This window comes from Leptosomus discolor, chromosome 1 (assembly GCF_034619465.1).
Source record: "Leptosomus discolor isolate bLepDis1 chromosome 1, bLepDis1.hap2, whole genome shotgun sequence".
NCBI classification, from domain to species: domain Eukaryota; kingdom Metazoa; phylum Chordata; class Aves; order Leptosomiformes; family Leptosomidae; genus Leptosomus; species Leptosomus discolor.
In genome coordinates, this window is record NC_141391.1 from 141,708,493 (window position 1) to 141,733,618 (window position 25,126).

General features: G+C 43.7%; 1 protein-coding gene across 1 annotated transcript in view; it reads right to left on the bottom strand.

Moving 5' to 3' along the window:
• Positions 1 to 4,614: 4,614 nt before the first annotated feature.
• PARVG (parvin gamma) overlaps positions 4,615 to 25,126 on the bottom strand; it is a 60,814-nt gene continuing 40,302 nt past the window's right edge. Inside the window, exons 3-12 of the mRNA XM_086466210.1 lie at positions 19,746 to 19,848; positions 18,580 to 18,720; positions 18,042 to 18,157; positions 15,973 to 16,028; positions 15,064 to 15,086; positions 13,073 to 13,134; positions 12,882 to 12,950; positions 11,620 to 11,721; positions 6,618 to 6,690; positions 4,615 to 4,694 (exon numbers count right to left, since the gene is read on the bottom strand). Coding sequence (XP_086322336.1) covers positions 4,615 to 4,694; positions 6,618 to 6,690; positions 11,620 to 11,721; positions 12,882 to 12,950; positions 13,073 to 13,134; positions 15,064 to 15,086; positions 15,973 to 16,028; positions 18,042 to 18,157; positions 18,580 to 18,720; positions 19,746 to 19,848 — 825 coding nt within the window. The remainder of the gene's footprint in view (positions 4,695 to 6,617; positions 6,691 to 11,619; positions 11,722 to 12,881; positions 12,951 to 13,072; positions 13,135 to 15,063; positions 15,087 to 15,972; positions 16,029 to 18,041; positions 18,158 to 18,579; positions 18,721 to 19,745; positions 19,849 to 25,126) is intronic.

A 25,126-nucleotide genomic window follows, 5' to 3' on the forward strand; every position in this document is an offset into this window, starting at 1 on the left:
TTAGGACCCAAATTTAGATAGTTCCCATCCAAGCATCCAGCTACTGTTCTACAGATAAAATTAATCAGTTTTTGACCAAGATCCTCCCTTGTCCTCTAATATTTACCTGTTATTTCATACTATGGTATTAGTTTCTTGTCAAGGTGTGTGAAATTTGTTAAGTACAGCCTGAGAAAGGGCATCAGTGGATAAAATCCTTAAAAACTTCAATTTCAGCCAGTGGCTGGAGCGGAATGTCTTAGGGGACTCCAGTTGTAATGGAATGACGTGGGGGAAAAGCCTTAGAAATCTGCAGTGCTAAGGGTAAAAGTCAATGTCGAAGGTGCCCTGATGCACTTTGTTCAAATCAAAATGCCGAAGAAACAGAGGTGGTTTGTTGTGAGATGGTTGGTTTTTTCCATTTTTAAGTTCTAGAAAGTACAACTGGCTGATGAAGAAGATGGGACAACAGGGGTGTTCCAGTCTACAGTACTGCTCTCTTGATTTCATTATCTCTAGTCTCAAAACTCATCTCTTCATAGCTTACTCTTTGTGTCCTGCTCACCTTGCCACCATCCTAGAAAATCCTGAATAGCACAGGAAATCCATCCATCTCCACAGCAAGCAGAAGGGTTCATACACACTATTTTTTTTCTCCAAAGTAAGACTTTCATCTATCCTTTATTATAATATTAATTGACTATAAAGAAAAAAAAAGTGACTTGTGTAAAAACTGACAATGGCTTTTATTCTTTGGGGAAATTTTAGCAGCCTGTAAGAGAAAGAACAGCAAAATCCCTTCAAACAGACACAAACACACACACCTCCTTTGAGCTCACGGAGAGGAAGAATTTGAATTAGCTGCTTTCATGGTTTGAAAGCCTGATTGCTGAAGAGACTTTCGGAAGCAACCGTGGGGATGTCTCCCTGCAAGAAGCAACACAATAGAAACCATAGGAAAAGAAGAAAAGAGGGAAACAAAACAAAACAAAACAAAACAACCAAAAAAAAAAAAACAAAAAAAAAAAAGAAAGAAAGAAAAAAAAGGATAGGCACTAAGAATAGGCTCCACCTCAGAGAAGTATAGGTGCTGGTCCCACCCACGAAACACATTTGGAGGCTGCCAGCATTTTCCCTCTGGAGTTTAACTGGCCAGTTCCCAGATAGGCACACCAGCAAGGTCCCAGTTAGAGGCCTGTAGCCAAATGAGGTAATGAAAAAATAGCAATGTCATTCTCTTCCAAAGAAGAAGGAATTCTGAGAGCAGAGAAGATTCTCTGTTTGCTTTCCCAGGTTTACAGCCAGTGCCTCTCTCAGTCCCTTGATCCCATTTAACAAAAATTTCTGTGCATCCATTGCTTCCCTTGAAGTCATCATGGCAGCTCCGGCCTTTCCACCTGCACTTTTCTGCACAGACCCTTGCCACTCTGCCTCTGGAAAGACATCTTTATAGCTACAAGACTGTGTGTTTTGGAAAGACAGGACAACAGATAGATGACAGCAAGCAGAACTCAGAAACGCTTCAGATCTATTCCACATCCTGGCCATTGCCTTGCCACAAAGCCACCTCACCACTTACCTTAGAGATAAGGATAACAACAGAAGTTCCTGTAGGGCTCTTCTCTGGCTCAGAAATTCTTGGACCATTTAACGGTTATTGAAAAGATAAACAGACTGCATGTTCTTCCTTGGAAACAGAGTATGACACAGTCAGTCAATGACTCTTTGGGAAAACTGAATGGTCATCACAGTTAAACTTGCGTATCTAGCCACACAGCAACACAGCATGATGCAAATCCCCAACACCTCAATAGGCCACCACGCTTTTCCATCACAAACAGGTTACTAGCTAGGATTTAAACATGAAAATTGTAAACTTAATTATGTGTCAATGAACAGGTTCGCATAGAGAAATCTCAGTTTATTCAAAATATCATAGTTAATTTGCCAGCTTAAATAGTAAGTGGCTTTGTTTTTCATTATAAGAGAAAAGGGAAACAGCTTATCTTGATGTAAGGCAAAAGTAACTTCTGAGAATGCTAATAAGTATTTCTTTTTTCCCCCATTTCATACTGTCGGAGTGTTCTTAGCTCTGTCATCTTATATTTACTATTAAAACTATGCCAAGTCTGTGACTACATCTCAAATGTAAATAGTGCACTTGCATATTCGACGCCAATTACTGGAGTGGGTGCCTGTATGATGGATTAGTAAAATTCTGTAGCGTGTTTTAGGAATCAAACACAGGCTCTTTATCAAAGTGTTCAGAGACATCAAGCATGTTATAAATTGGCTCACAGCATAAAAACCAGATGAAAACATTCGGGTTTGGTCTCGCTTTATTTTTGATTCAAGCACATTAGCTGTCATTTTTTCCCCTGTATATTTTCAAAAGAATGACTTGTTCATAACAGGTTTAGGCAAGCTGGTGTTGGGGAGGGAATATGATATTTTCATCTATTAAATATCAAGAACGAGACTTCTCCTGCCAGGAATCTGCAGAAGTACAAGCGCTGGATTTACTTATGCTGGAGGAGCGGAACACAAAACTCAGAACATGCAGAGAAAAGTCCAACTGGTTCCTTCACCAGTAATAACCATCTGACCAGGGCAGCACCAGCTAATTCCCCCACCACTGACTTTTTTGTAGCCTCTAGTTTATGCCTAATGTCACGCACTGGAAATGACTTCTGGTCACCAGGACCAGGGAAGAGATTCAGGTTGGCTTACTCAGTGGAAAGACCACGTTGCAACCGTATCACCACCAAACGCCCTTCTCCCCGTCGCCCCTGCTCTCCACAAGCCACATCCCAGTTTTATCTGCTCAATAATGATTTATTCTACAACCCGCTTGCCACGTTACAGCAATGGCAGCAGGGATCTGTGAAGCAAGAACAAACTCTTCAAGTCCCCCAGTCGATTTGTTTGAAGCCCATTAAGTAATAAAGCAAGATACCTATGGAGACCTACACACGAAAAAACACATATTCTTTACCTAAATTGTTCAAAACAGCACACACAACTAACACTTGCTAGGAAAGCAAGCTGGTCTTCTTGTAGCTCATTGGCACCACACAATGGATTTTTCTCTGTAAAAACGTAGCAAGGTAATTATTGGTGCAAAAAGGATTAGGCTCAGGGCAGTTTGCAGAACTCTTTCCTCCAGCAGCTGAACAGTATTACCATTTTCAAAGGCAGGACTCGAAGACTTATCAGCACTGCTATCCAAGGATCTTTCTTAGGCTGCATGATCCAGAGGTAGACACAACAAATTCTCATCTGTAAATGTCAGCACTCGCACTAGGCGAGCTTTGGTTTCCCATTAACACACAGATGGAGGATCATATCAGAGATCAAATGTTAGAGCCATTGATGACAGGAAATTAAATCAGTTTAGATGGAAGCCAAAATAATATCAAAACTTTTTTTTTTTTTAATTAGATCTCAAGCTTAATGCAACGCAAACATTACATAATTTTAAAGGCCAAGGGAGTAGATGGAGGTTTTGAAGGAGTTCTGATTTAAAACCCCTGAGAAAGACTGAGGGTGACAGCTAACAGCTAGCCTCGCTGCATCCAGAGGGAGCTGCTGGGATGCTTGGGGAGGGTTGCTGGACAAATTCGGCTAAGAGAGTCTCAGAGGAGTTTGAGAGTCCCTGCAGCACGCATAAGCTTCTGCCACTTCTGACAGTGGAGAGTTTCACTACTGCTGCCCACGATGGCCTCTGCTTCTGCTGGCTGCAGAGAAAGCCAGCATCTCTCTACCTCTTACCAGAGAGAAAGTGTGGCCATGTTAGTCACTCCTACAACATGCTTGACACAGGATCAGTGTTCACACTAGTCAGACACTACATTAGGGCTGCAACAGGCTTGAGCTGGCCACAGTTTGGCATTAGCTTAGCACTGAAATAAGGGCAACTTTCCACGGCTGTGTAGGAGACCCCTCTGTTACTGCACAGTCTCACACCAGCATGTTGTTCTGAGTCCCTTTTCCATGTTCGAGCAGGCAAATGGTGAAACTTTTACCAAACACTTGATAAGTTCAGATTTCATTTCAGCTACCTATTCATTTGGTGCCCAGTCCACATCCTCCTGTGTGACATCAGCTGGCGCCTGTGTAAAGAAGGTTTTGAACTTGAGCTTCAGCTGTGTCTGCAATCTCCCCAGAGATGCCATGGTGGGTCTTTCACCTTTCTAGTCTCCAGAGTGAATCAGAAGCAGCGAAGTGGGGAGGTTGCAGTAATAGCTTCCAAATTCACCTCCAGAAGCAAAGCATGCAGAGTCTAGAATAAACACACATTGTGTGTTTATTTGCAGCATGAGGGGGGGCCAGAGAGACAGGGTCTGGATCAAGAGCTACAGCCACAGAATTACACAGTACACTGGCCCTAGACACACACATAAAACATAAAACATAGTTACTCAGGCTGTATATGTGAAACCTTGCATGAATACATACTTGCATATACAACGTTAATACAGCAAGAGTCAAACACAAGTGCATACACATAAACAGTGGCAAACAGAGCTGGGAATCCAAAAATCAGACCATGATATGCTGGGGTTCGGGGGGGTGGGGGGGAGAAGAAGAAAAAACCCACAAAATGAACAAAAACCAAGCTCTTGGCCTTGCTCTTCATGTTTCTTTGGTCTTGTATTTGGAATACAAGCAATATAGAATCCGCATTGTAGTCTTCATATCTCCGTTCACAATATCTGTGGATACAAAGAAACAGCAAAACCAGATGGGAAGTATTAGCAATGCCTGGAATAGAAAGAGACTGCTGCTGCCAAAGACAATCTTCCACCTTTCACCAATTATAACATGAACTTAGCCAATCTAATTGTAACAAGAAGCAACACAGGAACTACAGAGCTAGCAAATTACTTCTTTATTAAATGAACTTAAGGCAAAAGGACCTTCACTGCACTGTCTTGCTGGAAGACAGGATAAATACTGCATAGTAAGAAACAATTCTTCACTAGCAGAGAACAGAGTAGATAATTTAATAGGACTTTACAGCTTTATTTTTTTATGATTCTTCTATGGCAGGAATCATGTTGGGAATTACCTGACCCTCTGTTCTGGTTTTAATGTTTCCATCATGTTTTGCTGCTGTTGACTGTTTTCTTTTTTTCATTTAGTTTTCAGCTTCCACGTTCTTGGCTAAACAAACTGCTCTTGTATCTAATAATTGCAATGGAAGAGGCTAACTGCTTTAGAGGGTTTGCTTTTCTTCTTATAGTGCTGTAAATCACTGGGAGAAATACTAACAATGAAACACTAGTAAACGAGATCCTTGAACAGTCTAAATAGTGTAGCTGTAATAAGTATCCCTAAATCATATTAAGTTCAATCACTAGCTGAGGATTTTCCCAGCAAAGCTAAAGGACCTGTGGATGTTGGCACCAATACTCCTTATACTGATCAACTCTGTATTTGAGGCAGTGCAGAGCAGCCAGAGGGAAGGAAAGAATGCGCAGGTTTATCTCCTTTTGTACAAAAGGTGGATCTCAGCACAGAGACCTGAGCTCAGGCAGACTACTCTTTTCAGAGTTAACATAAATAGCTTTCCAAACTCGTAGCTCTATGCAATATGGCAAAAAGACCACAATTCGTGCATGCCCACCATGCAAACTGCCAACATCACCAAAGCATTAGTGGAAAAACAAACAAAAGAAAAACCAAGGAAAGTCCTAAATTCTATCTTTCCCTGTCCAGGATGCCATGGGTTACGTACTAAACAAATGTGCCCACTTGTTTATGAGTAACTAACAGAGGAAGATATAATGCTTTCTATTTTTAATAGAAATTTTCCTTATTCAACAACAAGCTTTTGAGCTTGATAGAGGAATAGGGCAAGGTTACACGCCCTGCAAGAGGTGAGGCCAAACAGTCACAGCACCACCCATTAATGTAACCACACCCCTCATCCCACCAAGAGCTGGTCAAAAATTTTTCTGTAGAGCATTTTTTTAATTGGAAAATTTGGATTAGCCAAAGGAAACTTTTTTTTTTTTTTTTTTTTTTTTTTTTGGTGCAGCAGGAGAGAGGAACATACATGTACATTGACTCAGCATTCATTGGGATGTAGGAGATCAAGATTAAGCTCCCAGGTCTGAACTAGGCAGAACAGAAACTTAACACCTATGAATTTCACATTCAGGATTCTGACCCACCAGCTCTTCTGGGTTTGAATAGAGTGGTCAGTGTTTCTGATTTTCAGGAATATTCTGCAAGGTATCTTCCCACATGAATCAAGGTTGGTTTTAACACACTAAAACTTTGTATGAGATAGAAAAACAGCTTTCCCTCCAGTTCAGCTGCTGCAATTTCTCTAGAAGCTGCCACTGTTTTAAATCTTTAACAAATACTGACTTATTTTAAGTGTAAAGTTTAAGTTTAGTGTAAAGTTACTAAACTTAAAACAATCCAACATTTTAATATAGAAATAAAGATTGTTCAAAACAATTCTCAACTTTATTACTATTCATTCTGAATGAGGAGCTATGAGGCAGCCATATAATGAAATGTGTCAGCATCACACTGCAGAATCTACTTTCTTCAATTACCCTAACTTTTCCTAAGCCAGGATATTAGTGATTCTATTCCAGACAAGTCTTCGTGTCATGACTCACCTTCAGAGTTCACAGAAAAATTAAGAAGGCCTCCATCTGCCAGCAAGTCCAATGCAAGGTTAACGTTGTGAAGCTGTTGAAGAGAAAGGGAGAGATCAATGTAACAGAAAATATTTCCCACCCAACGATGCAGTGACTAGGTTTTAAAAGGTATTTCTCTGGTAGTGGAAGATACTGATTCATGAATATGTACTCATATTCATCTCCTTAGTTCTGATGGAGTGTTCTTCCGAATTCCTACCAATTATGATATAAAATTGGATGTAAAATCCATCTCCAACAAAACATATCCCATGAGGCGGGCAGAGGAATCTGTTTATTTAAAAATAGACCTTGCATGTGAAAGTCTTGTGTTAATGGATGTTTCTACAGGGAAAACAAGCTAGATTCATAACTGGATCAAATAGATGCATGGAATTTATATTTTTTTAATAATGCCCACAAGCTTACCACATTTGGAACAAACAAAAAATACATAAGGAAAAAGTTCTCCATATTTCATTCAAAGTTACAAAGATTGGAAATCTTCCAATCAGCTCTATCTGTGAGCTAGAAGTTTATGCTTTAACATATACAGATTTCTACACACAACAATTGTAGTGATGATGTCTTTAATATTACTCATGAGAAATTAAGCACATATCCACAAATGAAGGCTGGGTTTTTTTTTCCCAATTTTTCCTCACTGCATTTTCTCTCCCTTCCCCACATAAAAGCAGCATCACATGCATATGCAGTAGCCATGAATGATTTTTTTAAAGTAATATAACATCCCATTACGAGCTTTTAACAGCTTAAGGGCAGTTGTTTACTTGGCTGGTAATTAGCAATCTCCCTTCCTGTAATGAAGTAACAAGACCTGAACGAAGTTCAAACTGCGTCTTTGCACATTCCTTAGGCTACTGAGCAACTTATCCTTTGGGAGGCACGTCATAACTGCTGCTGTGCTGTTCCCCATTATCTTCTGACAAAAGCGCAGGGGTCCTCTATGCATAAGCCAAGCAAAAATCGTGTGCTCTGAAGTGAAGCAATAGATTTATGTTTTACCTGGTTCTCTGGTTTACAAGTAACTAAGACTGACAGTTTGGATTCAGGCTTCTTTTCTTCCTCTGATAATCATCAGCCAGGAGAGCTTAAGCTCATACAGATCTACACAATTTTCTGATCGGAATGAATAAATCAAATCACAGAATTGCAGAATGTTAGGGTTTGGAAGGGACCTCGAAAGAGATTCTAGTCCAACCCCCCTGCCAGAGCAGGACCACCCAGAGTAGGTCACACAGGAACATGTCCAGGCGGGTTTCGAATGTCTCCAGAGAAGGAGACTTCACCACCTCTCTGGGCAGCCTGTTCCAGTGCTCTGTCACCCTCACAGTGAAAAAGTTTTTCCTTATGTTAATGTGGAACCTCCTGTGCTCCAGCTTGCACCCATTGCCCCTTGTCCTGTCATTGGACATCACCGAGAAGAGCCCGGCTTCATCCTCCTGACACCCATCCTTTACGTATTTATAAACATTAATGAGGTCACCCCTCAGTCTTCTCCAAGCTAAAGAGACCCAGCTCCCTCAGCCTTTCATAAGTGAGATGTTCCACCCCCTTAATCACCTTTGTGGTTCTGCGCTGGACTCTTTCAAGCAGCTCCCTGTCCTTCTTGAGGGGCCCAGAACTGGACACACTATTCCAGATGCAGTCTCATCGGGGCAGAGTAGAGGTAGAGGAGAACCTCTCTCGACCTACTGACCACACTCCTTCTGATACACCCTAGGATGCCACTGGTCTTTTTGGCCACGAGGGCACATTGCTGGCTCGTGGTCATCCTGCTGTCCACCAGGACCCCCAGGTCCCTTTCCCCTACACTACTCTCCAACAGCTCAGTCCCCAACCTATACTGGTACATGGGGTTGTTCTTTCCCAGATGCAAGACTCTACACTTGCCCTCGTTGTAGTTCATTAAATTTCTCCCTGCCCAGCTCTCCAGCCTGTCCAGGTCTCTCTGAATGGCAGCATAGTCTTCTGCTGTGTCAGCCACTCCTCCCAGTTTTGTGTCATCAGCAAACTCGCTGACAGTGCACTCGGTTCCCTCATCCAGGTCATTGATGAACATATTGAATAGTGCTGGTCGCAGTACCAGCCGCTGAGGGACTCCACTAGATACAGGCCTCCAACTAGGCTCTGTCTCATTGACCACAACTCTCTGACTTCTTTCCTTCAACCAATTCACAATGCACCTCGCTACCCGATCATCCAGACCACACTTCCTCAGTTTAGCTGCAAGGATGCTGTAGGAGATGGTGTCGAATGCTTTACTGAAATCAAGATAAACCACATCCACTGCATGACCATCATCTATCCACCTGGTTGTGTCTTCATAAAAGGCTATCAGGTTGGTCAAACATGACTTCACCTTGGTAAAATGTTTCCTTAATGAACCAGCATAGGTAGAAGGGGCACATTTCCCTCCCTGTAATGTGTATAAGATTTGCAAGGAATGATAACATGCAGATTTCCAAACAAATCTTCAGACAGAAATACTGGTAATTACCAAAGAAAGGCAACCTAGAAATAAAAAGTTGTTTCATCCAGCTGCACTTCCAGACTCAAAACAGCTGGACAGTTCTCTAGGTCAGGACATTTGGTGTATTTCAGCTCTGGGCCTGTTTTGGCAAAAGTACTGAGTTTGCAGTTTTAACAAGCACAGGGGCCCTTCATCATCATCTTCACCTCCTGACTGCACAAACTTCACCCCTAATTTTAGCCTGACCTTTTTTGTGATTATATTCTTTACCTCTGAGCACACACCTTTCTATACACCTGAGCACCTAGAGCTGGACTTTCTTTACAGTTACTTGTAAAACTCATTTTTTGGTAATAAATATCCCAAAAACCTGCAACAAAGCTACCCACGTGCAGTTTTGTTTTCTTGCACCTGTAGGCGGGTCACCTCCCAAATTTCTGCTCCTGCTTTCCTCACCCCTCCTGTCCCTCTAACACAGGCTCCTGCGCTCCCTATTTCTTGTTTCTATTTCCTCCTCAGTATCACTGCTTCCATCTCAATTTCCCCTCCTTGCGATTCATGAAGTGTATGCACCAGCTTTGAACCACGAGCTTTCAGCTTGAATGAAAGTTGATGCACCAAACCAATCATAATGGTGTGTGTGGTTGTCACCATTTTTATAACACAAATGACGTGTTTTAAATCTCAGTAAAGGTTACATTTTCATACTTTACCGTACCAATTAATGTCTAAAATGACAGGGAGTTAGAAAGCACAGGGGAATTTAAAGACATATTTTATGTACAAATGACAGTTGAACTACGGTCTCTCAGTATTTTTAGTTATATTGTCATCCCGTTTTTCATCTTGCAATGAACATCAGAGGATAAACAAATGGTAAGTACCACTCTGGCAAACTATTCAACAGTAAGTCCAGTACTCGGATATAACTTTGCTAAAATGAAATTATTAGGATGTAGAGAATTGCACTGAACCAGTACCAAATCCCACTATATTCTTCTCCGATGCCAGTGACCAGCATGTGCAGGGTAAAAACTAGAAAGTGTGAGCTCTGATTTGTACCTAATACGTAAGGGTATCTTAGTTCTTGAAAGAGATCTGTGAGGCTTGAATAGGACTGATCCAAAAAGAAAAAGGTTATCTATGAAATCTTAAATTAAAAAAATATTCATTGACTTCCTCTGAATAAATTTAATGGAAACGCTAAAAATTATTTCCCAGGCAAAGGACCGGTGCAAACAATTTTGAAAACTGAGTGGAGGAGAGACGGAAGAAAAAGAACTGCAAGGAAATGCTTTGATTTGGTTTGATTCAACCCTTCAAAATACATTTTCCCTATTCTTAGACTTTAAAAAACCTGCATTTTCCTAATACCTTAAACAGTCATCAACTGACAGCAATGAATTTTTTGCAGAATCTGAACTTACATCTCAGACAATTGTGCTTTTAAATAGTTTGATGAAAAGCTCCACAGGAGTATTTATAAATTAATACAGGACCTCTGAGAATTTTCATTACATGTAAATATTGCCCAGGGAGATTAACTGCAGTGAGGCTGGGAATCAGATGAAAGCCTCAACTGTGCGGGGAAGCTGTAACGCAAACCACGCCAGAGGAGAGACTCCCTTCTCAGACAGTTCTCGAGAAAAAGGATCTGACACATTTCACCTTGAGAGATCTAATTTAATATAACCCAGGAAAAACAGCTACAGTTTCAAGATTTTCACAGCTATTCAGTCACCAAAATGAAAAATCCCTACCCACACCAGAGACAATTTGAAAATATCTTGAATATTTCAAAATATTTCAACATCCTAGAGCTGTGGAGGAGGCATTTACACCGGCAGCCCAGCATATGCTACCTTCTGGCTGATGCCACCTTTTTCTTTTAAAGCACTGATGAAATCTGCCCGGTAGAGGTTGAAAAAGGAGTCAAGCAAGTCTGGCTGTGTAGGTTACAGCTCCCAGCCTTGGGGGAGGAAAAGATGTAAATTCTCAGAAGCTTCCTAAGCACGGAGGGGGGGCCTTCAAAACGTCCTGGTCATGCCTTGATTAAGGTATATTTTTAGGACAGTGTAAGGAAACTTATAGGGATCCAGTTCTGCTATGAAAGAGGTGTCATCCACTTAAAAATGTCTGCAGGACAGACCTGTAGGAGATAGCATACCAACTCCCTGCCACACAGAGCCTCTGTATTTCACCAGAAGGCTTCAGAAGCCAAATAAATGCAAGTAACAATAACTTGCGTCTCATGAGATAATAATTTATTTTGAAGAAGACACCAACCTGTTCCAGGGTACTTTAACAGCATCAAGTGCCTGCATTTGTACTGTCCCAAATCACTATCCTGCGAACACTGTGCATGCATGTGACTTCATACACAGCAGCAGTTAAAGCAAGAGGCAGAGCTCTTCACTGACATACGGAAGCATTAAATACACAAGATGTTTGAGGCCTCAAGCTCTAAGTAATTAAATAACAACCTACCATCTCCGTGGTGCTGGCTGGAGTCAGGAAGAAATCCCTTAAATTCAGGAAGTAACCCTCCAGCTGTCCAATTAACAGAAGTAAGATAACTCCATCTGCAAACTAGATGAAGAATGATCTGAATATTATTTATTAAGTTGGCTTTTAGTAAATTATTCCGATAAATGCCATTCTAGCCATAAAGGAATTTAAATGGTACGCTGGCAAGCAGACAGCCTAATGACTCAGCTCCCTCAACCTGTGCTACAGTGAACTTTGTGTTTTAGTTACATAAGGCTCCCAAGTTCGTATTAGTGAAAATGCAACCTTGGGAAAGGACAGCTATTAAAACAAACTATTCCAGATGCGAAGAGACTTCAGATGGCCACAAGTGACAAACGCATAACAATAAATAAAAGAAAACTGCACCTAGTGCCTGAGATTTATGACAAAACACTTGCAAAACTTCCTTTCTCACCATTGTCCAGCAGGACAACCCAGAAAAGCACCGGAGCACGGCTCCGCTTTTCATCCGCGTGGCATAAATCACAGGCACTGCCACTGCACTGAGGTTTTGAATGCCTCAAGCAAAGCCAAGAGCTGTGGGCTGATTTCTCCCACAGTTATTGCGTGCATGTCTGCAGAAGCAGGGAAGAAAAAGCCATGAGGGATATCTCTGAGCTCATTTCCCATCGCTTGCTCCCTCCCCAGAGAGGCGCGGGGAGGATGCTGCAGCTCCCCAGCTCCGCGTAAGCCACCATCCACCTTCCCCGGGGGCAGCGGCAGTGGAGGAGGACAACCAAGGCGCGGTTGTGCCTGTCTTCACCAATGCCCAGGCAGGTGATCCCCAGGTGCCTCATGACCACTTCTCTTGCAATTTCACGGACTCTAAAGAAGCTCAATGTTCAGAGGGTGGGATTTTGAAATGTAATGAAAATCAGGCCTTCCTACAGTGAAGCAAATCCGGCATTAAAAATCACTACGCGCCAGCGATCAACTTGGCTTTTGGTTTAATTGACAGAAAGAGCACCCATAAGAGTTGGGCAGACTCCGAAAATTACTCCCTGTAGCATTGCAAGGGCAGCATTCAATACAAAGCTATTCTTTTTTCATTACTTATTAGCTTCAGAAAGTTCAGAGACTGAAGCCTGATATCTTAACCCGAAGATAGAATCTGTTGCCAAGTTTCTAATTACTACAACAAAAATGAGGAATCCAAATGGTGAGAGGAAATGTCAAATGGCTGACAAAACATGGTTAACATGCAGCTTAGAGCAGGCTACCTGAGATTCGATGTCTTTCACATTTAATCCTAATTTTCCAACATGCTGGTTGACAAACTGCAAAAATACCTAAAGAAAACAGAAAGAGAGGAAAGGATGGAAGAAAAGTGAAGTAATGAACTAAGTTTTATCTTACAAATTTTGATGTAAATTTTTAAAAATAAATTAAATTAAATTAAAAAGTAAATTACCTTTTTTACAGCATCCAGTTTATCGGGAGCACGGCTAAATAATTCATCAAAGGCATCACCTTCTGTATCAAAACAACATTAATTGGTATTATTTGGAATAACTACAGGATCAGAGGTTTAAAGTGGCTCCAGAAGGAGAAAGGTGTTCACACCTTACAAGCCAAGGAGGAAAAGAGTCGTAAGGAGATGGGGAAAAATTCTGCTTTTGTATTTATCAGAGGACAGGGTGACAGGCTTCCTTTCAGCCTAACTACATCAGGGAAAATAACTTACTTCATTCAGCTCTGTATTTTTTGCCTTGCAGAGGTTCTCAAGATTTGTGCTGCCACTAGTGTGAGCAATGGCTAATTTTCACATCTCTACAGTTTATCTCTTTTCAGTTATTTTTTTTTTAACCCTGAACCTCTGGGATAAAATACTGTAAGCAGAGAAGAACAGCTATACATTTTTCTGCTGTCCACCAACAGTTACATCAGCCCCCTTTCTTCAAAAATCCACAAACTAGATATTAGGGCTGGAGACACTGCCCTTCCTCTGAAAATTCACAGACCTCAAAAATGACCAGTGCTGCCATCCAGTTTAAAGGTAGGTATTGAGCTGGTGCCAGCTAATCTGCACCAGAGAACAGCATGAGTTTAAAGGTTGCCTAGGAAAAGAGATTCATTGAAGTCTTTGTGAATGCCCACCCTCACCTCCATTTTCACCTCAGGTTTCGTGAAAGCAGGATATATCTCCTCACGGTAACCCAGCCACAAGACTGCTCTGGTTCAAGCATGAACAAAGCAGTTGAAACATCCTTAAAACTCAAGGGCACGATGGCAGCATAACTATATGGAGAACCAGTTTCTGCGGTGCAGGAAAGCAAAGGCAGCTTTGCTTAAGGAAGATTCCTCCCAAAAGCCAGCAAGAGAGAAGCCTCCACTGAGAAAGTTTCCTCGGGTTTCTCCATTGTCCCTGTTAGGGGGTTGCTAGAGGAGCAATGCCAGGGAATAACAGGTGAATCCATCAAAGAAATCACTGAGCAACAGTCTGAAACCTCCAATGGTCTCACAAACTAGAGAGACCTCTTCTGGAGCCATGCTTTGGGATTTCTCTCTTTGTTAAGCAAGCTGTGTCAAAAATAGAGCACTTTGAAGATTGAATTGCAGATTTCTCTTCCCAGTAGAATCAGCCCACTGGAAGAGACATCTAATTACAGGGTTGGGGTTTTTTCACAATTTCAGCCCACACTAGAGACCACTCAGTGGAACAAGTGATAAATACGTATTAAATTATATAGTTTGCACCTCTGTGAAGGATGAAAATACTAACACAAAGGGCACAGCAGAGAATTAAAACGGTTGCCTTGATTCACTAGGGATGCAACGTGCTCCTTTGCAGCAAGGAAGAGCAGCTCATACTGAAGCTTGAGCAGTGCCCAGACCTTCTGCAGCCTCTACACACCTGGACATTTTTCACCTCAAGTGTTTCACCACCCTCAAAAGCCCTAATGATAAAAACTCTGGGGACGTTGGTTTAACTGAGCTGCCATCCATAATCAAGTACATAGGTTTCAAAATCTTATTTGCAAACAGCAGAAAGGAAACAACATTGAAAGTGGGAGCAACAACAAGCACAATTCTCAAGCCATTGTGCTCACAAATAGTTCCAACATAGTGGATGAGGTCAATGTGTAAATCAAAGACATGCTTTGCCCCCAGCCAGGTCTTCTCTGTTGTGTCATCGACCCACTGCTTCATTTCTTATCTCAACTCCCATCTGCTGGCTGCAGTCCACGGGCAAGGTGACCACCCAATTTCCAAACTATATTGTGTTGACATGAACAAACATTAGCAGAAGACATTTTGGGGAAAACACTAGGGGAAAGCCATGAATCTCCATTAGCTCTAGTGGGAGCACATTGACTTTATCATAAGGTAAAAATGGATCAGAATGCAGTGTATAATAGCACATACTAGCAAAACACTGAACTTAGCAATGCCGGTACTTACTTGACTGAGCTTCTAAATTCTCTCTGGAAGTGCAATAAAAAGTAAGAATTAGAAAAAGCATTCAGCAGAACTAGTCTTACTCATAAGCAAAGCTTATCTGGGCCATCAGCCATCTTGTAAAGCAGGAGATACAGTACAAAGCACATTATGTCAGAGTAACTTTCCAACAGAGATTAAGCACACTGCGTATCTGTATACACTCTTGGAAGTATACGAGATTTTTAACTTGCCCACAGATCAGAATATTTATTTTATAAGCACAATTCATAATATCCTCTCCCAATAAGCTGCTCATGATATTAGAGTTTGAAGATGTTCTAGCATACAAAAGACGATAGTAGGAAAATCTGTTTCTAGTTCCTGGCATGATGTCCATATTTTCTCAGTATATAAATGGAATCCTACTACTTAACTCCTTTAATAATAACAGCACCTCATAAACTCAGCAAACTCAAACCTTTTTTTTACAGTAAAATAAGAAAAGAACTGTCTCCTTTCTCTTTATTTAATGACACAATAGCAATAAATTAAAAGTAGATTTAAACCACTGTGGCTTTAGAAAATGTCAGTTTAGTCTGGGACAGGTAAATTTAGAGTACTCAATTTCTGTTACTATATTTGTTATTATATTTCATGGCAACGACAAACACTAAACCTCAGAAATAGTCATTCATATTGTTTTAGAGAAGTTTATATAAAGAGTAGAGAAGGGTATTACACCATAATACCAAATCTGAAGGGGAAAAAGTAAAGGAAAGAAATCAGAGAAACAATTCACATGCATATGCATGCTGGGGTTTACGCTTTTTTGTCATCATCATGATCCCAACTATTTTTTCTAAGGGGGAAAACACCCACAATATTTCCTTTCTGATTGACAGTGTGAAAAACAGATATATCCCCTCTTACTTGTTTTCTGTGATATATTCCACCGCATTTGCTGTCTTTAATCCTCTGTGGGTGTTCTGTTGAAAAGACAATAAATAGTTTTGGGTTTATTTCACAAAAAAAAATCATAAGCATTAATGAGGCTTTCATGAACTGTTTGCTGCCTTAAATGATTGCCAGAAGACATGCATTCAAGAAGTCTAGTACAATTAGTACAGGTATTTTGAGAGCTTGTTGCTCCCTTCTGTTCTCTTCCTTCTTCAAGCAGATGTTACCTACTTCCCCATCAGAGGCAGCCAAAGAAGCAGCATGTTGTCCCTCAGCTGGTGAAGTTCAGAGGCTGACATCAAGCTGCTTTGGGCAGGCAATGATTTCCTTGTGCACCTCACTGCATTAAGAACTCTTCAGTTTTACAGGCTGGAGGTGGTCACCTCTGCCTTATAACGACCTCATGCCGTAGTCTGCCACCCACCAATGAATCCCCTCTGCAGAGGACTTAGGTTTGGTGGATTGCTTAGATTTAGGTTGGCAATTCTTACTGTTTCTGAAGCCACCTGGGATCTTTGCTTATGTGCTTATATATTTGCTCCTCTATATAAATCTTAGTACTCCACAAAACATCAAAAAAACCCAGTGCTTCAACCCAACTGACAGTCTGAAGAGACAGGAGAGGATGCTGCTTTATTCAGGCACCTGGCAAACATCTCTATTCACAGAAAAGTTTTTGGTGTTTGCCGCTCTCCTCTTTCAGGCAGGGAAAAACACCCTCTGTTTACATACTGAGTCAAATCCTTCGGGTCAACTCATCACTGAAAGAGGAGTACACCCAGCCCCACCAGAGCAAAGGCAGGTCCTTCCTGCAGGCATGTTTTGCAGAAAGGCCAGGTCTTCTCTGGTCTCCTTTGGGCTGCCTCAATATTTCCTCCTTCCTGCCCCCGACCCCTCTTCTGAGCTGTGCCTTCAGGGGCTTTCCTCACTTTTGACCTAACGATTACCATTCCTATCAGGGGCATCAATTTCTCCTACAGAGAATCAGCTCACTACCACAACCCCACTATCTCCATTGCCGCTCCTCTCTCTCTCTCTCAGGGTTAACAGCTCTTTCCAACGCTGCAGTTTCACAGATAATCCCCACCAATTTCTGCACAGCTAAGGCACTCACAGCCCCATAAGGCACTAAACGGGGGAGCTGCTCTCCTCAGAGTCTGGGTTGCCACTGATCAGACCCACCCAGGAGCATGGGCAGCGATGCACAATTTGGACTCCCATTAGATACCAGAGAGATGACGACTCTGCTGAAGTGCTCAGCTGAGACAGGGCCACAACGGCTACCTTTGCAGAAGTAAGCTCCAGAAGAATCTGTCCCTCCAGGACACTCTTTTAAGCCTCCTAAAGAAACACACATAGCCCAAGGGCATGCTTCATTTCATTTCCAGTTATGACCCTCCAAAAAGGGAAGAGCGCTAGGTCATGCCACACAGACCAGGTGCTGGAGTCCCAACACCACTGAATTGCAAAGCCTCTTTTAAAACTGTAACACAACAGTGCTACTTTTTGCAATTACATCTCAAATTGTAGGATATTTGATGTTCTCCTAAAGTCCCAGAACTGACTTTAAGAAACAAAATAGAAGAAGAAAGCATACAGATCTCAGCTTGTAGAGAAAAATACCAAAATGTGACCCCATGGAAGTGGAGTAAAAACTCCCTTCCCCTAAAGAAATAAATCCTCAGCATTAAACCAATGTCACGATTTATAAGTGCAGGCTTCTATTCTAAAACACTTAGAGATAGTAACAGCAGAATTTCTTCTTTGTCTTCTTTACAGAGATCAACACCTGTTTCCAGTTTGGACAATTCCTTTTTTGATGAAGGAGAAAAGACAGCATTGTGTTTCTACCCTTTAAAGATGCACCATCAGAACCGAAAACAAAATGATAGTCTGGTCCAGCAAACAGAGAAAATAAAAGGCATTGTTCACAGAAAAGATGTCTTTCACAGCTGCACAGGCATTTCTCCCTAATTCTAAGCAAATCAGTCTTGTGAAAGGTCTCTAGGACCTACTGTAACAAATATTGAAACTATAATTACCTCAATGGTGATTGTTTCCACTTTAACATTTGGAGGCATGGCCAGGTTAGGTTCAAAGTGCTTTGCTATTGCAACCAGAAGATGCAGTGTGCTCAGTAAGTCCTTTGTGAAGATAGCTATTCCACGTAAAGAAAGAAAACAATGTTTAGTGTGCAAAACATGTAAACCTCACTCTAATATAATAAATTCTCCCTATGCAGAGGATCCCAAAGTCATGGAGGGCCATAACACAGGTGAGACATCAGATTGGGGTTTATATAGTATAACAATTCAGCAATACCACACCTTAAAAGTCCTTTTTGTGAGACATACACGTGGACACTGAGGGCTGTTAAGAGGTCCACAAGCCACACACTATGGGAACGCAGCTTGCATGACCCAGTTAGGGTCAGATATTCCTGTCCCACTTTTCATTCAATTAGCAACTGAAAATAGGTTGTTTAATGTTCTGTTCTGGCACCCCTTTGCCTCATAGCAGCCTTATAGCAGAGGAAGCCTCGTGATGGATAATGTTCTACAATTTCACTTCTGCACCTACATTCCACACTCCATTTCAGCTGACTTTCTTCCAGTTGCAAACACTTAGCCACAGCTTCCAGAATCACAGAGAGTTTCTGTCGCTGTTTATTTTCTGTTAATGCGATCTTGTGAACATCCAGCTTGAGAGATCCTAGGTTTTCTTTGACAGAGAGTTCATACGAAGAAGGATGTATTTTAACACCACCATAGGAAAAAAATAAAAATAAATCAGAAACATAAAATGACAAAAGCACAAAGTCTTTAGCTTCCACAGACCAACATCCCACAGCTGTATGCCTTGTTAAACTCCCGCACTCTCTGAAAGCCTCAGTAAAATCAGTGAAGCTCTGCAAAAGGCAGAGGACTGAGTCCTTCCTTGCAGCAGCATCCCCCAACCCTAGCACTCCACATTTCTCCTTTTTAGTGGAAGCTATAGGAATCCAACAAGTGAATCTTTCCTGTAGACAGTGCACAAAGGCTGTATCAACTCACATATACAGAAGAAATCCCAGCTCATTGCTCAGGTGAGTAAACTATGAAAATAAGCCAATCCTGTTTATGCAGCTGCCTGCAGCCTTGGTGAAAAGGAGATATGATTTGAAAGACATCCCAAAAGAGAGTGAAAGGTGAAAGAAAAATGAAATAGGGACAGGAGAGATGGAGAAATAGAAATAGACCAACAGGCTGTTCCAAGATGTCATATCTTTATACAAACACCTCATAGTATACAGAACCTCTTACATTTTCATCTGTTCCAGTTCCAGCCCAGTGCTTTAGACCTAGAATCTTTTACTATTTTTTTTTAAAGCAGGAAAACATATGAATTATAGTGCTGATTCCATCCAATGTTTCTGTTAGCATCACAAGTCATCTTAGTGCTCCTGGCTTATGAAGCCCTCCTTCCCTTCAGAGGCACTGTAATTTCACACTTCAAATTTAACCTTTTTATTATGTTAACTAGAAGGCAAAAAGACTTTCTTAGAAGAAAAACAATTATATAAAAACAATAGTGGATCATCAGGCACTTGTTCAGAATCGCAGTTATCACAGACGGTTCACAGTGCAGTGCTTTCTCCATTAGCGAGATCCAGCAGATTACTGCTATTGCAATTCATGAGGTTTATTCTCTGACCTGGAAGTTCCTCTGTGATGTTTTTGTGAGCTAAAATACAAGCAGCATCTTACCCAAAAGATGATGAAGGACCAGCCCATCATACAGATCTTCTTCCAGACTTTTAACTACTATGTGTTCCTCTTTCAGAGTTGTGTTAATCCAGTCAATCAATAACTGCAGAGGAAAACAAAGCAGCTGGCAATTACATTCTTGTTGTTTAGACAGTATTGAACTCAGTGATACATCGTATTTCACCTTGCTCTTTAGTCCCTTATCTCATATCTTGGTTTTCTTTCAACCGCTACTTCCTTTGTGCTTTTTGGTTGTTTTTTTTTAAAGGGAACTTAAGTATCAGTTAGTTCTTCCTAATTTTCAAGTGAGATATAAGTCTCACAAGTTATATTACTATAAATTTTGTCGAAATAGTCAGACAAGTGGAGAGACAGACCTATTCCGACTTACATCCAGGAAAAGGCTTCAGAGTACACTTCCCAACCCCTGCCTTCACTAGACATCATAGAATTCACACAAATCCAACTGTCAGACAAAAGTTTGTAAGAAAAGAGGCTTCACTCATTCTGTTGCTTGTTTCTTGTAATCATCCATGTTACTAGCACTCCTCCCTTTCCTTTCCTATTTTTGTTTTTCATTCTGCAATTTTGTACCAAATTCTGCAATTTTGTTCCAATTCTGTCTCCAAATATCTTTTTTTGGGGAAAAAAAGGCGCATTTTGTTTCTTTCACTTTCTTACATGGCAGTCTCCCCATCGCCCTTTCCAATATCTAATAGACCATTTCCAGTATTTCCAAGGGGAAGCTGCTCCGGAAGCCAAGAGCTGGCTACAATTGGAAAGGAACCCCGTTCCCAGTTACATCCCTTGGCCTTGCAGCCCCTTCCTTGAGCAGCACGCTACTACACAGGAAACCAAAGGAGCTCCTCAGCACTTCCCCAAGCATGTGTTTTATTCACCTATGTTGATAGAAAGGGAAGATGACATGCTGAAGCAGAACTGATAAACAGAAGCCCCAGCTGGCTGTTAACAAGAATCTCTTGAAAGAGGGATCGGTATTATATTGCTGTTAATGATACAAATGAGTGTCTGGAGTTTGTTGTATGGATAATATCCTTCTCACTTGCTGTAAACAGAGGAGAAAATTATAGCAGAACCCTGTACGTTAGCCAACACTAAAAAAAATGGAAAAAGTAGTTTGAAAAAAAGAAGTATCTCTCTGAGATTCTTGAAACTGCACAAGAAACAAAAATGCCTGGCACCAGCACTTACCTGAAATGATAAGCCATCAAAGCATTTGTAATATACATCCTCAGTTAAGAAGTACAAATAATTTTAAAAGCAGAAAGCTGTACTCCACAGCCAAAGTATGCAGGTTAAGATGTGGCAATGCTTTAGACGTGTGAAGGATAGAGCGGTATGCCAAACATAATAGTGCAACAACATAGAATCCAGAAAACCAGAAAGTATTACTGAGTACAGGTCTGTAAGAACCCTCCTTTGTACTCTTAGCTTCAAACAGCCACATCCAAAGCCTGCATCTCACAGAACTCTGCTTTCAGTCAAGTTGTCAGGGCCCCACTAAGCTGCAGAGAAGACTGCTGTCTAAAAATGAGTAAATAGGGAAAGGAGAAAAGGCATACATTGAGAAGTTTGCTATTGCCTTCCAAATGTAATCATATTCAGCTTCCCCTCCTACTATCTTATCATAGAATCACTGTGGCTGGAAAAGGCCTTTAAGAGCATCAGGTCCAACCGTTACCCTAACACTGCCAAGCCCACCACTAAACCATGTCCCTAAGCACCACATCTATACGCCTTTTCAACACCTCCAGCGACGGCGACTCCACCACTTCCCTGGGCAGCCTGTCCCAATGTCTACCACTCTTTCCGTAAAGGAATTGTTCCTAATAGCCAATCGAAATCTTCCCTGGCGCAGCGCGAGGCCATTCCCGCTTCTCCTGTCACTAGTTACTTGGGAGAAGAGACCAACACCGGCCTCACTACAACTTCCATTTAGGGAGCTGTAGGGGGCAATCAGGTCTCCTCTCAGCCTCCTCTTCTCTAGGCTAAACAACCCCAGTTCCCCCAGGCGCTCCTCATAAGACCTGTTTTCCAGACCAGTGCTGAGTACAGGGGCACAACCCCTTCCCTACCCCTCCTGCTCACACTGCTTCTGATACACGCCAGGATGCTCCTGGCCTTCTTGGCCACCTGGGCACACTGCCCGCTCACGTTCAGCCCGCTGTCGACCAGCACCCCCACGGCCTTTTCTGCCAGGCGGCTTCCCAGCCACACTGCCCCAAGCCTGTAGTGCTGCATGGGGTTGGTGTGACCCAAGCGCAGGACCCAGCGGCACTTGGACTTGTTACACTTCGTACAGGTGACCTCAGACCATCGACCCAGCCTGTCCAGGTCCCTCTGCAGAGCCTCCCTACCCTCAAGCACATCCACACTCCCGCTTAATTTCGTGTCATCTGCAACCTTGCTGAGGGTGCACTCGATCCCCTCACCCACGTCGTTGAGAAAGATAGTAAACAAGACCGGCCCCAGTCCCGAGCCCTGGGCAACACCGCGTGTGACTGCTCGCCAACCGGGTTTAACTCCCTCCACCACGACGCTCGGGGCTCCGCCAGCCAGCCAGTTTCTAACCCAGCAAAGACTACACCTCCCTAGGCCACGAGCCCCCAGCTCGTCCAAGGGGATGCTGTGGGAGACTGTGTCAAATGCCTTACCCAAGCCCAGGCAGACAACATCCACAGCTTTTCCCTCATCCCCACGGCGGGTCTCCTGATCATAGAAGGAGATCAGGTTGGTCAAACAGGACACGCTTTTCATAAACCCATGCTGGCTGGGCCTGATTCCCTGGATGTCCTGCACTTGCTGGTGAGCGCACCCAAGATGAACCGCTCCACAAACCTGCCCGGTACCGAGGTCAGGCTCACAGGCCCGTAGTTCCCCGGATCCTCCTTCCGGCCCTTCTTGTAGATGGGCGTCACATCGGCAAGCCTCCGCTCTTCCGGGACCTCTCCCGTTAACCAGGACTGCTGGGAAATGATGGAGAGCGGCTTGGCACGTTTCTCTGCCAGCTCCCTCGGCGCTCTCGGGTGGATTTCATCCGCACCCAGAGACTTGTGAGTGCCCGATTGGCAGAGCAGGTCATTCACTACTGCTTCCTGGATTAGGAGGGAATCCTTCTGGTCTCCATCCCTGTCCTCCAGCTCAGGGGGCTGATTACCTTCAGGGGAACTGGTCTGACGATTAAAGACTGAAGCAAAGAAGGCATTCAGTACCTCGGCCTCTTCCTCATCCTCAGCGACAATCCAATAACGGATGGAGATTCCCCCTGGCTCTTTTTTGATTGTTAACGTACTTCTAAAAACACTTCTTATTATCTCTTGCAACAGTGGCCAGACTGAGTTCTAACTGGGCTTTTGCCTTCCTCATGTTCATTCGACACCACCTAATGAAATCCCTGTACTCTTCTGGAGTAGCCTGCCCCTTCTGCCAAAGCTGGTAGGCTCTGCTCTTTCTCCTAAGTCCCACCAAAAGCTCCCGGCTCAGCCAGGCCGCTCGTTTCCCCCGACAGTTCGTCTCATCGGCACATGGGGACAGCCTGCTCCCGTGCTCTTAAGATTTCCTTCTTGAAAAACGTCCGGCCTTGCGGGACCCCTTTGCCCTCTAGCACTCACTCCCAAGGGACTTTCTCAACCAGTGTCCTAAACAGGTCAAAGTTAAGAAGTCCATGGGAGAGGTCTTCCTGCCCCTCCTCCTTACTTGGCCAAAACCTGAAAACTCTATCATTTCACGGTCGCTAAGCCCAAGACGGCCTCCGACCACCACATCACCCACCAGTCCCTCTCTGTCAGTGAACAGGAGCTCCAGCGAGGCCTCCCCCCTCGTGGCCACACTTACCAGCTGCGTCAGCAAATGAGCCTCCACACACTCCAGCAGCCTCCTCGATTGCTGCTTCTCTGCTGCCTTGTATTTCCAGCAGATGTCTGCTAAGGTGAAGGCCCCCAAGAGAACAAGGGCTGGGGATTCTGAGGCTTCTGCCAGCTCTTTGCAGAACACTTCATCAGCCTCTTCATCCTGGTTGGGTGCCCTATAACAGACTCCCAACAGGACGTCTGCCTCGCCGGCCTTCCTCCCCATCCTTACCCATGAACCACTCCAGCACAGTTGTGGAGTTCTGCAGTCAGAACACTCCCCAACATAGACAGCCACCCCACCGCCTTGTCTGCCTTGCCTGTCCCTTTTCAAGAGCTCAGAGCCATCCATTGCAGCACACCAGTCAGGGGGGTCATCCCACCACGTTTCTCTGATGGCAACTACGTCATCGCTGTGCTTGCCCACGCTGCGTGCAGTAGCGTAGATGCACTTGAGCCGGGCTAACGATTTCTCTCCCAGCAGTGGCCTGCCACCCTTAGGCTCAACTCAGTTGAGACCGGTTTTATCCCCTTCCCCCTTCAGATCCAGTTTAAAGCCCTTTCAGTCAGCCCGCCCACTTCATAGGCAAGGATCCTTCTTCCCCTTTCAGACACAGGAACCCCATCCCTTGCCAGCAGACCCTGCGTAGTGAAGGGTTCCTCGATGCATAGCACAAACAAATAAAACGCACTCGTCTTTTTTTCTTAAAAAAGGTGAGATTATATACATTAAAAACCTACACACAAAAAAACCAATCGAAGCTGGAGTAAACAGGCTCAGCAAACGGAATTTCCTTCGCCAGGGGGGCTGCCTCTGCTGGGGGGGCTGCCTTAGTCGGGCGGGCTGCCTTCGCCGGGGTGGTCGTCTTCACCACGGCGGTCGTCTTCACCGGGGGCGCTGCCTTTACCGGGGGCGCTGCCTTTACCTGGCATGTTGTCTTGGCCAGGGTGGCTGCCTTCGCATGGGCGTCAGCCTTCACTGGGGGGCCAGCCTTTGCCAGGGGGGCAGCCTTTGCCAGGCGGGCAGCCTTCGCCACGGGGGTTGTCATTGCCACTGGTACTGCCTTTGCCACAGTGGCAGCCTTTGCCGGGGGAGCAGCCTTCGCCGGGGAGGTTGTCTTTGCCCGGGGGGCTGTCTTCTGCGGGGGTGATGTCTTGGCCGGGGGGGCAGCCTTCGCCACGGAGGCTGCCTTTGCACGGGGGGCTGCCTTCACTGGGGATGTTGTCTTCGCCAGTGGTGCTGCCTTTACCAGGGGGGCAGCCTTTGCCACCGGGGTTGTCTTTGCCAGCGCTGCTGCCTTCACCACGGGGGCTACCTGTGCCATGGGCGCTGCCTTTGCCGCGGGGGTTGTCTTCGCCAAGGGGGTTGTCTTCGCCACGAGGGCTGCCTCTGCCAGAGCGACTATCTTCTGCCTACAGGGCTTGTACCATCCCCACAGACCGGCAAGCGCTCTCCTCCACCAACTCTGCTGGAGGGGCGGCTGGCCGTCCTTGCCAATCTGCCCATGCTCC